The sequence below is a fragment of the Anser anser genome (assembly GCF_964211835.1).
Source record: "Anser anser genome assembly, chromosome: 9".
Taxonomy (NCBI): Eukaryota; Metazoa; Chordata; class Aves; order Anseriformes; family Anatidae; genus Anser; species Anser anser.
In genome coordinates this window covers 6692717-6704499 of record NC_139729.1, presented here as the reverse complement: position 1 = coordinate 6704499, position 11783 = coordinate 6692717, and the positions used below count along the sequence as shown (strand labels likewise).

The window sequence follows — 11783 nt, the reverse complement described above, 5'->3', positions numbered from 1 at the left end:
AATGATTATTTCATTGGTGAGAATATATTAAAAATGTACTTCAGTATACAAAACATCATGAATTTCAAAATCAAAACGGAGCTTATGTTTTTGTAGAAGTATACATCACTGAAAGTCAAGATGGAATTTTTCTCTACAAGCTCACTGCTTTCACTTTTGAAGGCTCAAGAATTTAAGAATAGACCATGAGATGACAATGTTCCTAAATGTTACCAATATCTACTGTTCATGCATTCTCTGTGCAACATTCACTCATCCATGCTGCCTGTACATAAAGAAATAGCAAGGTATGTATAGCGGTTTTGATCCATAAATACCTGTAGTCAAATTAAACGTGGGACGTTATCTTTACACATATGAAACCTAAGTTAGCAAGCACTCCTCATTTTTTACAAGCTGTCCATAGTATTTTCTTACATCTATTTTGCACCAGTTCAATGAATGTCTGCTACTGATTCTTGATCTGAGATGTGATCCAAAGCCAATCCTGAAAAATTCTGCTATTCAGAATCCTTCCTACTTTGGCTTGGTATGTGGCCATCTCTGACTGGATGGACACACCAGGTCAGAAACAGATTTGCAGTCATATTTTCATATTGATTAGTATGTATGCTCCCCTGCCCTCCCCTAGAGGTGAACCTGCAGTGGGCATTAGCAGTCATTGTCCATCTTTGCAGAAATTCAGAGTAATGTTAACTGATTCTGTAACATCCCCTTAACTTTGCTATATTGGTGTTGTGAAGCTTTAAAGTTCTGAGTGCAGAAGAGTCCTCCCAGGTTCTTAGCAGCTCTTATTTTGTCATTTGCAACAAAGACCTTTCTGGCAAGAGGATCGGTGAACACAAGAGGTGACTTGGTTTCCGTTTTTGTGACAAACACAGCAAAAACAGCTTTAACATCCTGTTTAAAGCAGTCCTGAGGTGAGAGAGCCTTGAGAGATGTTGAGCAGAAGCTGCTTTGTGGAGGATCCTTTGCTCTCACGTGGCTTCATTGCAGTGTACAGGCTTTCAGCTGATTTTGTCATGGCCTCCATTTCCTTGCTAAACAACAGGCCAGTGACCCGAAACACAATCTAGGTGATTCTCTGAAGGCAACCTGCCAAAGCGTTTTGCAAAAAAGGAACCTGACACATAGCTATCGTTTAAGGCCAATTTATCTCAAGAATCAATGGGCCTTTAAAAATTCACCAGCTCACATATCCTTTTCAGTGATGGTAGTTAACTCTTTTGTGTCCTGATTTTGTGGGCTTTTCAGAGAACCTTGATTTTCAGCACATGATGACACATCCATTGGTAAAAGGAAACTAACGGCCTTTACTTTACCCCTGGAGAAAAATGAGAGAGGATTATGAGGATTAGAAATATATAAAACATGCAAAGAAACTCAAAAAAAGAATCAAACAAAAACAACAACAAAAAACAGCTAACAAAAAAACCACCAGCAAGCAGAAGGTAAATGCTGTCAGCACTTGCATGATGCGTGGAGGCAGAATTTCCTGCCCTGCTCAGACAGCTCACATAGGCTTCCCAGGGGGCCAGGCACAGTGCTGCTGTCTGTCTGTCTGCTGGAAGCATCTGCCTTTTTCCATTGAGCCCGAGGGCTGTCTGTCAGCACTTGGCTCCTATGTACAAAGCCCAGTGCGTGCAGATCTCTCAGGTGCCCTTGCGTCTGTTGGGTGTGCCTTGTCCAGGGGCCCTGCCAGTGGTTTTTTACATGCACAGGTAGCCAGCTCCTGAAAGTGTGTGTGAGAATGGGTGTTTTGAAGTGGTGAGTGTGTGCATGCGTGTGTGTGTGGTAAATTACATGGATGGTGAAAGCTGAGGTAGAAACATGCTCCTTTGTGTGTGCCGAAACTGGCTGTTTGGCAGGTAAACAGACTGGGTTTTGCAGAGATTCTTTTTGTTTGTTTTTGCTCAGAGTCTCCTCTGCAATCACTGGCAGCTCCTTCTGCCCCTCAAGGAACACGTGAAAGGAAAACATGAAACTGTGGAAGTACTCTGTGATAGTTACCGGGGGTGTCCCTGGCCTCAGCAATTTCCTCAGCCCTTCGCACCTGCCAATTAGACCTGGAAAGTGAAACCAACAGGCAAAGACAGTCCTACCCAGCTCATCGGACTGAGGTGCAAGTCATGCACAAGCAGTGTGTTTGTTAGTTTGCCAGAAGCTTTACCTCTGGTTGAGCCAGGGATCTGCACTGTGGCATTGCTGAAAAACATTGTCCTCTCCTCTGCTCTGGATCATACACGTAACTCCATCAGGCTACGTACGAAACCATTTCCTTGTACGCGAGCTTGATCTTCCAGCCTGCACAGCAGCCATTCCCTGTTTGTCATCACCAAACAAAATACACACACTGTGGTCTAGACAAATGCCAGCAGCGCAGGTGTGCCAGCCAAACGTGCCAGCAGAGCCAGCAGCGTGCCGCTGGTGCCCTCTGCAGAGGCTCCCTTGAGGCCAGAGCTCCTCAGGGACTTGGGACGCAGCTTGGTGAGGTCTGTACCAAGGCTTTGTGCATTTTCTGATTTTACTAAGATAGCCCTGAAAGCAATTTCAGCATCTCTTATCCAGCCTGGTGTATTAAAAGATTCAGTCTTTTTCATTTTCAACAAATTGTGGGAATCATGGTATAAACAATGATTGTATGAATGAAAATGTAGACCCACAAATTGGTGGTGATTTGGTGGCAGTGCTGGTATTTTATTCCCGGGCTGCAGCTGCACTCTAGATAAATATAAGGTTATAATCCTGAATAGTCACTTTTAAAGGTAACAATATTCAGCATCTCATATACAATTATAGTTTTAGAGCAAAATGCACGTACAATAAACAAAGAATAAAACACCTATCACAGAACAGCATGCAGGCAAGCAAAAATGCCATCACTGTAAAAAATTATGCTTAATTAGCTTGCTGAATTCATTGCTACAAATTAACCTGCTAGTTAAAGGCTTACTAGGATTTCTGCCTGTGTTAGCCATTTCTATGTAAATGGCAACAACCACTATTATGGGCAGAAAATATATTAAACTTTTTCTTCATATGAAAATCACCAGGCTTCGAGCTTCAGCATATCAGCCATTTTTTAATAGGGTTAGGTAAAATGCTCTGTCCGTAATTATTTCTTCTGTTAAAGCAGCCAACAGCGGGTGGACACGAGCCCCTGTGCCAGACTCACTGCTGGCAAGGCAGCTGTAATGAGAATGATAAAACAATCTGCAACACTCCCCTGCCCATTAGGTAGGCAGTGCTTTTCATCTACGGGCCCCAAAGCATCAGTTAGAAGACACCTATACTGCTAGCTCAGAAACAAAAACTCTCTTTCCCTTAGGAGATAGCCAGTCATTCCCCTGCACGCTGACCGCGTGTTTCCCAACACAAACGCCTTCCAAGTGAGGTGCTTTCAGGGCACAACTTGAAGTGTTTATGTGCTTTGGGAGTCTGCAGTTTGGCAGAACTCAGTGAAGTGTATGCTGAAACCCAGAGCTACGGGGTCAGGGCGCTTTTGAAAATGATACGAGTTCCCTGCCAGGGTCTAAATTTAGGTGTTTAAATGCTGTAAAGCATCTGACCCTCAAATGTCCTTACAAGAAAACATAGGTGTAGGTGGGCAAACCAACGGATTTCTCCTGTTTAAATGCACGCTCTGAGGCCATTTGGACTCTTTCTGTTATGAGCACAGCATGATCAGCACTAAAAGGAGCGATCTGAAGGGATTCATACTGTGTGCAACAGCACCGGGAGGGCGCTGATGCTGTCACGTATCACAATCGCATCATTAGCGCTTTTACCTTTGATTGTTGCCGTGCATTGGAGAGCTTTTCATCAGCGAGCAGGGATGCTCAGGACTTGTCCGGGAGCCATTTCACTTAATTTAGAGCCCTGAGAATATTCTTCTCAAGGCTGAAAGCATTAATTTGTAATACTTCAGTTACAGGGGAAAAATGATACAGTAAATCCACATTCACGAATCTCATTAATCACACTTTCAGAAGCATAGCTCAGAGTGCCTCAGTATCTTCATGCTTTTTGTTCAAAGTTTAAAAATCCCTTTGAAGCGTTGCTTGCCAGAACTACGCATCAATCTGCAAAACTGCCTGGCTGCCACGGGGAGATCTCAACCCCTTTCACTCTCCCCTCATCTGCTCCTTTTTAAAAAAAAAAAAATATAGAAAATTTAAACCACTACCACCGACAATTCCACAGATACTGCAGGGAGGAGCAGGACGTCCCACTCTAAACAGACCTCCCATCAGCTCAGTGCCCAGAGACATTTGAGCAATCAAAGATGTTGCTGCTGACAAACTGAATCCCAAAGCAACACCCGTGCATATTACTAGGTAGAACCAGCCAGCCCAGGCAGCTGTGAAGGCAAACCCCCTACCTGCACCTGCGGACGTGCTCCTGGAACAGCTTCATTTTGTTGGAACTGCTGCTGGAGAAGCAGTTAGCTGGGGTCTTCCCAAGCCCTTTTCCCTCGTCGCCGGCGTGCTGTGCTGCTGAGGGACAGGCGGGCAGCTGAGCCCTGCCCCGCACCTCAGGGAGCCCGCTGCTCGGTGGCCTTTTGCCGGCCCTGTGAGGCCTCGTGCCAGGAGGAGCGGGCGCAGACGCAGCGGTGGAGTAGCGCCGCACGGTCATGGTGGTGTCTGAGGAGCAGAGAGAATAGCGGAGCCGGGAGCAAATACAGCCAGCCGCCAGGAGAGCCGGGCCTCGAGGACATCGCTGGCCAGCACGCAGGCTGCAAGGGCCGCTGCAGCTCGTCCCGCACGCTGCGGTAACGCCGGCACGCTGCGCTAGGGAACTTTGCAGCTTGCTGGCGAACTGGACTTGACAGACACAAGGGGAGGGGGTGGCCACTGGCCTCCAGCACATACGCCTACCAGCCTGACCCTGCTAATAACCGTATCCAATTCTGGACAGGTATTTTTCCCCAAACAACATTTTTGATCTTCCTGCTTCATTAAATCCTTCAGGAGTGCCAGCTAAACTACAAATGAGGAAATATTCCATTTTTTCCCCCAAATTGGGAAGAGACAGCATTCCTATTTACTGCCCCCTCTCCCCCTCAGCCAAAATTAACCACAAAAAGAAACTGCACCTCTGGTGTGACATATGCAACCCACCAGTACTTGTTACTATTTGAAGACTTTTCTCAGCCTTTTCTAAGGCAAGATTACCACATAATGACTGTTGGTCCTTTATGTCTGAAGAGACAGGGGACCCAAACGCGCATCAAGGTAGTCTGTGCCCACAAACACTCATGGCAGTAAGTCAAATTCTGCTTCAGCAAAGACAAACTGAGCTCCCTGAGGTGAACACCTCACTTGGGGAGCCGCCAAGCATCGCACTAAGCCCATGCGGGCACCCCATAAGATCACAGAGTTAGAAAACTGGCTAAGGGGGCTTCGGGTGTGGGCACTGAAGGAGGCCAGCGCATGTTGTGAGGTCAGCTAGCCATACAATGGCTGGCTCACCCCCCTCTCCCACAGATCAGTAACAACCAAACCAGAGGCCCCGCTCGGGTGGCACACAGCGGTGTCACGGTACCTGCCTGCTCTGACGGTGCAGCTGCAGGGCCGGCCGCCGGGCCTGGGCACGGGGCCGCGGGTGAAGGGTCTGGCCGTGCCGTGGGGCCGGTGAGGCTCCCACCTCTCGCTGCCGTGGCGCTCGGCCCGCAGGCCCGCAGCTCTCCCCTCAGGGCCCGGTTCTCCCGCTCCAGCTTGTCGATTTGGGAGAGCATCTTGCGGATGACCTGGAGGAGGTGCATGTTGCCCTCCATGGCCCTGCTTGCAGCGGCCAGCCTCCTGGCCCCCTCATCAGTGGCTCCTCAGCCAGCAGTAAGCTCGCCCTGCTCTTAAAGCAGAGCCCGGGCCCTCTTTCACCACTACCGGGGCAGGTGGAAGTCGTCAGGTTGCTAAGAGAGGGCCCATGATTTATTCATTCCCTGTGTCATTTTTCACAGCGGCTCACACAAATCTCTGACAGCGCTGCTGAATTATCAGAAAACCCTTCCCTGTCCCTTCCCGCGCCGTGGGGCTCGAGTTTTCTCCAGAAGGACCAAGACAGAAGGGTCCGCCTGGAGCCCACGTCCCTTGGTTGATCTGTTCAGCCCACCCCGTGTCTCAGCAGCACTGAAGGAGGGGTCGGCATTTCCTGCACCACCAGATGAATTGTTTATTTCTGTTCTTTGCATCTGGAAAAGAATTAGCAGTTTCTCAAAGGGAAATCAGATTTCCAAATGAGCTAAAATCACACAAGGCCCCTGCTATCAGCTGGGCTCAGCATGGCAGCAGCTGTGAGGGAAGAGGGAGAACCAAAGCCCCCCTGGGGGGACAGCAGGCGCCGCTCCGTGCCCTGCTGGCTGCTTTGGCAGCTCACTCAGGCGAAGCACCCGCCCCAGCTCCTGGGAGCGTAAGCAGAGGCAGATCAGATGTGAATCTGCATCAGGGAGGGGAACACAATCCTCATTGCCTAGTCCCTAAAGGTATCTTTCTGCTGGCAATAAAATGCACAAAAATCTCACAAAACATGTTGTCTTTCCCTCTAATGTCAGAATTTAAAAACCAAGAATGCCAGAAAGCCAGCATGAAAATAATTTAAAGCAGCTTTCACTTTGAGACCATTCAGACATTTTCCACTAGCTTAAAAGTGGCTCAGGAATATCTGAGGAAAGAGGCCTTCGGCCACACACACTTCACTGCCAGAGGCCCATGGAAGCTTGTGCAAGATGCTCACAACAAGAGATACACCTTATTCGAAAAAAGCAAGTCCAGTAGCTCAATCTGTGCTCACTGACAGCTCTCCAGCACCGGCTTCAGATTCACATTTCTGGTTTTCAGCAAGTAGATCGGGTACTGGAGGAGTGACCACACTTACCTGTGGCTGTAACCTCACCGCTGGTGGTGCAGCTGGCAGGCTCAGGGGGGCAGGGACCCTTGCCAGCTCAGCAGGTAGCTTACCCTGCTGCAGTGAAGATCTCTCTGATCTCACATCCTCTGCAGCCAGACTGGCAGCGAGCACAGGCCTTTGTTGGACCAGAGCCTTCTGAGGAAATGGAGTTTCTCCTGTAACCTTGCCCTTCTGCTCCCGTTGCCTTTCCTGCCCAGGAGGTGATGAGTTGGGATTTTGGGGTGATGGAGAAGCTGGTGAAGCACATTCCCCATGACCAGATAGCTTTGCACGTGCAACTGCGGGGTTGTAAGTTCCATATGGTCCAAAGCATGCATGAAACACCTTAAAGTCATGTAATATAAAGGATGGAGCTTCTCACAGCTGAGATACTTTTGGCAAGCTGTGCTTCACAGGATGTTGAACCGGGTGAAGCTTTATTCACCTTCAGCTACATCCAGACCTCTCCATTAAAAACAACTGAGACTCTACACACTAAATGAGCTGTACACATACCTTACGTGGCCAGTCCTGCTGCTTGGGGCTCAGCTGAAGGCTCGAGGTTGCTGCTCTGCCCCAATGCATTTTCCTCCAAGCTGCTGACCAGCAGTGTGAGCGCGGTGGGACACGTGGCACGGGCCTCACGCCCTCACTCACCTGAGCCCAGCAGCTCCGTAGCTGGCATCAGTGCCCCGTGGGTGCTGCTCTGCCAGTCCAGGTCACACCTTGCTTTGAGCAAATTTCATCTGTAAATGCTCAGACATGCAGCAAGACAGGCCCTGCTGGTAACGGAAGGACTTTAAAGGGAAGGTTTTGCAGCACAAATTGAAAAGACCTCATGCCATGCACTCCCTGGGAGATCACTGCTGTTGGCCCCATTGTCCACGCCCACAGGCCACCACCCGAGAGGTACGTATGCCCCTGTGGGGCCACCACTCCTTCCTGGGGCCAGCCTGGTCTCCTTTCAGAGCTGAGCCTCCACCGCAAAGGCAGCTGCAGGGACTTTGGCTGGGAAGGACAAATCTGGGGGAGGTTTGTAAGGGTTACCCTTACAAAAAGCAGAGACATGGTTTTCCCTGCACAGCTGCTGCTTCGCACTGCAGTGGGCACAGCCACGGAGCACCAAGCCACAATCCCAGCTTGCCCACAGCTCACCAGACCATGCAAAGTGTCCAAAACATGTTGCCTCTGCAGAAAGGTGTTTTTCTGAGTGTACTGGTGCAGTGAGTCCCTAGCAGAAAGAAAGCCACCCAGCAGGTTGGCAAGAGGAGGCCAAGGAGGTCATTAACGCATAAAACATCCTCACTTTTCGTAATCTAAATTAACTAACTATGGCACAGAGTTACTTGGTTTGTCTGTTTAACAGGTATGTAACCTCCTAATGTCTATTCAACATTCTTCTTCTTTTGCCAGGACCATTCTCAGTCTGCTAAGTTGTGTGCCTGAGCCCCCCTACACGTACACACAGAAAATCCCACATGAGCTGGTTGCAACCAGATTTCAGGCCTTTGGCCAGATTTGGCCAAGAATTATGACAAAAGATTAGTGATATGTGCTGCTTCGATTCTGAGTACTTGAGGTTTCTGAAAGGGGCATGATTTCCAGCAGGGGATGCTCAATGCTTTCTGAAAACCAGGCTTAACCCGAACATGGGAAACGCTGATTTGCATGAGTCACATGCCAAAACCTCAGCTATGTTTTTGACCAGGGCTGGCAGCTAAGCACAGCTATAGAAACACTTCAAACTTTTCAGAGAGTGCTTCAGATTCTGCATGTGGCATTTCCATGCCTTGGGGTCTCTCTGCCTTTAAATAGCCCCAGGTTGGTCTGCAGCAGTGAGAATTTGCTCTATGCCAGCTCTCTGCAAGCATAACATATGCTGTTGAGCACAAAACTGCTCCTTTTGCAAGAAAATCTATATGCATAGCCGCAGATGTTCATAAATAGGAGCATGAAATAAGTAGTCACTCTTAGATGCAGGGAGGTGGTTACTTGATTGTTACTCGTGAAAAGCTTATGGTTTCTGAGCAGCTCAAAGCAGAAATCCATCCTAGCATTGGAATACTCATTATTTCTTAGTTTTCTTTCTTTCAAACAAAACATACCATATAAAATGCATGCAAGGACATTTGTATCTATCTTGCTTTAAGATATGATATCACATGCAACCTGCATATATACATCTAAAAATGCTTATGTGACTCTAGAAATGTAGGAAACACCACAAGGCATGCAGCTCATGAAAACATACCGCAGGACCACAAATACTATGTGTAGTGCCATGAATTACCATCTGGTTTTGGTAAAGATGAATAACTCCTAAATCTACAGAAGAGGTACAAGACTGTGAATGCAGACCACCACAAGCCTATCTGCAAAAGGAAGCAGCCCCTGTCTTCATGGGCCACCTCGCTCTCAAAGCTTTCTCCCTGCTTTGGAAATAACCCACATCCATGGGATCTGCTCACTCACAGCTGTTCTCTGATAAAACAGATGATTATTGCTAACTAGAACAGCTGGGGAGCATAGCTCAAAAAGCAAACAGAAAATGCATCTTCTATAAACCTGATAGGAAACTAATTGGACGAAAGGGAAATGTGCATTTCATTACTGCCAACATTGTAGTGTTCAGGGGCAGATGTTCCCTGCATGATGTGAAAATTTTACATTCTGAGAATTTTCAAAAAATACAACATCAACACGATGTCCAAGCACGTATGAAAGTGTCCCACGGGGACTATGACTCCTGTCCTGGAGGACACTCATAACTCAGCCTCCAGTTTCCCTGTGGCTAACCCAGCAGTCCTTAACTTTGGGCATGTTTAAGTCAAATTTCATCCTCGCACAAGAGCAGTTTTCTGTCCTGCATCAGCACACCTGACAGTATGCAGCACACACGCAGGGAAAAAAAATCCCAAACAAAATAATAAAAAAAGTAAAAGGAGAACAATAATCCCACTCAGGGGCACCCCAGGCACGGCCATGGCAGGCCCTTTGGCAGCCCCTCACTGCCAGGAGATGAGCTGCGAAGACTCCGCTTGCCCCACACCAAAGCCACCAGGAAGCTCTAGCAAGAACAGGAGGAGCAGGAAAGTTGTGTGGGGCTGGCTGGTTTGTGCCAGCAGCTCATGGTAAGACCGAGGGGACGCAGAGAGGGTGAAGCCAACAGTCCTTCCCTGGTCACAGTGACAGTTCTATATGGGCTTGCCTATTTGTTGCCTGTGGGATTAGTTTTACTCATCTCAATGCAATTCTCTTAAATAAGAAACACGTTCTGGATTTTCTTCCCCCCGCCTCCCTTGCTTGGATGCTTTTCTCAAAATCCCTTCTCTCTGCTCTCACTCAATATTACACACGTCCTTCGATTTTAACTGCCTTGGTTCAAAGCTCACTTTATGGCTTTAATTTGTCTGCGAGCACATAAAACTGATTCTTTTTCTGACAACCTAAATATTACCACAAAAAAAAAATCCTTTGCATATGTACTAAATCTACTAGAAATTGGGAAATACATTAAAACTCATAGCAAATACTTTCAAAATATCCTTGGTTGGTCATCTGTCTTGAATATTCATCCTCCCCTATTTCTCTCAGAAATATTCCTTTGAGTAGTCCATCACTGGGTTTTAAAGCACTCAGCGCCTTCCCACTGGGCTGGTGCTGTGCAGCCACGAACGCAGCCGTGTCAAACTGAAAGCTGAGCCACAAAATGCTCACACGTGACCATCCCGAACAGTGCGCGTCATTGTCCTGCTTCACATTTGGATGTTATCCAAAAAAATTTAAAAAAATCCCCGTTCAGACCATTATATTGTCTCCCCAGTGAATGTTAAGATATAATTACCCTGTAAGGAATGATTCCTATTAAACATTTAATACATTTCCCTCTAATTGAAATTTAAGCCTTTGGTTGTGGTTGGGTGTCACTAAAGATGTGATTAAACATAAAATATGTATAATGCTAAACTCCTATAGGGCTGTCAGAAGAACTTCCACTAAGTCACAAACAAATAATTTCTTTTGTGCTCCGTGAACTTTTCCACACTGCTGGAAATTGGGCCGGCACGTGGAGCTCTCTCCCCTCAGGTGGAAGGACATCACCATCACCACAGGGACCAGGGCCTCCTCAAGCTTCACTCTGCCCCCACCTTTCCACCCTTGTGCCTGGCTCCCCAAAAGGCTTCACGCTGCCCCCGGCTGCCCATCTGCCACCAGCCTGTCCCCTGGCTCCAGCAGCCCAAGCTCGGCGCCCATTTTTTCGGAATGGCAAAATCCCTGTGGTGCAGAACACCCAGGGGGCGAGCAGAAGGGAGCACAGCCCTGCCTCCCCGCGGCCTGCTCCTGGCACTGCTGGTTCCAAAGGATGCATAAGCAGAGTCCAGGCTTTCCACAAGCAATTGATTAAAAACTAGAGACTGGAATGACCGTGATGACACGCTGTCCTAACGCTTTGCCATCCAGGACATTATACGCTACTGTGCTGCTCCCAGCTAGCTCCCTGAGGAAGTAGGAGCCCAGAAAAAGGACCTCAGTGGAGCCCACAGCATGATGGCGCTGTGCAAAGGGGCTTCCCCAGCCCCTCATGGGCAGGTACATCCCCCAGCCTGCCCACCAGGAACCCTGTGTGAAGCTCTCATTCATTTTGGCAGCATGGCAAGAGGTGTTAGGAATGGATTTAATCTGCAAAGGTATAACTAGCATGCCTTGGTGAAAAGCATATGCTTCCTACTCAGCCCTCTGAGAGGAGTACTTCAGACCAGTAACAGCATTGAGCACCTGCAGCCCCTACAAGTTCAGATGGTTCAGAACTCCTAATTTAGAAAGATAAAAGACAAAATTTCCTTACCACACCATGTCCTTGGTGCACCCCGCATGGATGGCGGGCGGCTCTCAGAGGG

At 48.0% G+C, this 11783-nt stretch overlaps 1 protein-coding gene across 3 annotated transcripts; it reads right to left on the bottom strand.

Moving 5' to 3' along the window:
- Positions 1–139: 139 nt before the first annotated feature.
- On the bottom strand, positions 140–6098 carry CCDC195 (coiled-coil domain containing 195). Of its 3 annotated transcripts, XR_014587922.1 has the most exons (4): positions 5545–6098; positions 4382–4643; positions 2171–2322; positions 1187–1324 (listed from the first exon to the last, which is right to left on the bottom strand). XR_014587922.1 is itself a non-coding variant. In XM_083847990.1 (3 exons), the coding sequence occupies exons 1-3, from the start codon at positions 5774–5776 to the stop codon at positions 1192–1194; spliced, it is 627 nt and encodes a 208-aa protein (XP_083704116.1). In that variant the 5' UTR covers positions 5777–6098; the 3' UTR covers positions 140–1191. The 3 variants fall into 3 exon arrangements, 2 of the variants coding, with proteins under 2 accessions (XP_083704116.1, XP_083704117.1); XM_083847990.1 differs by lacking the exon at positions 2171–2322 and having other exon boundaries at positions 140–1324; XM_083847991.1 differs by lacking the exon at positions 1187–1324 and having other exon boundaries at positions 2250–4145.
- Between the last annotated feature and the right edge of the window lie 5685 nt (positions 6099–11783).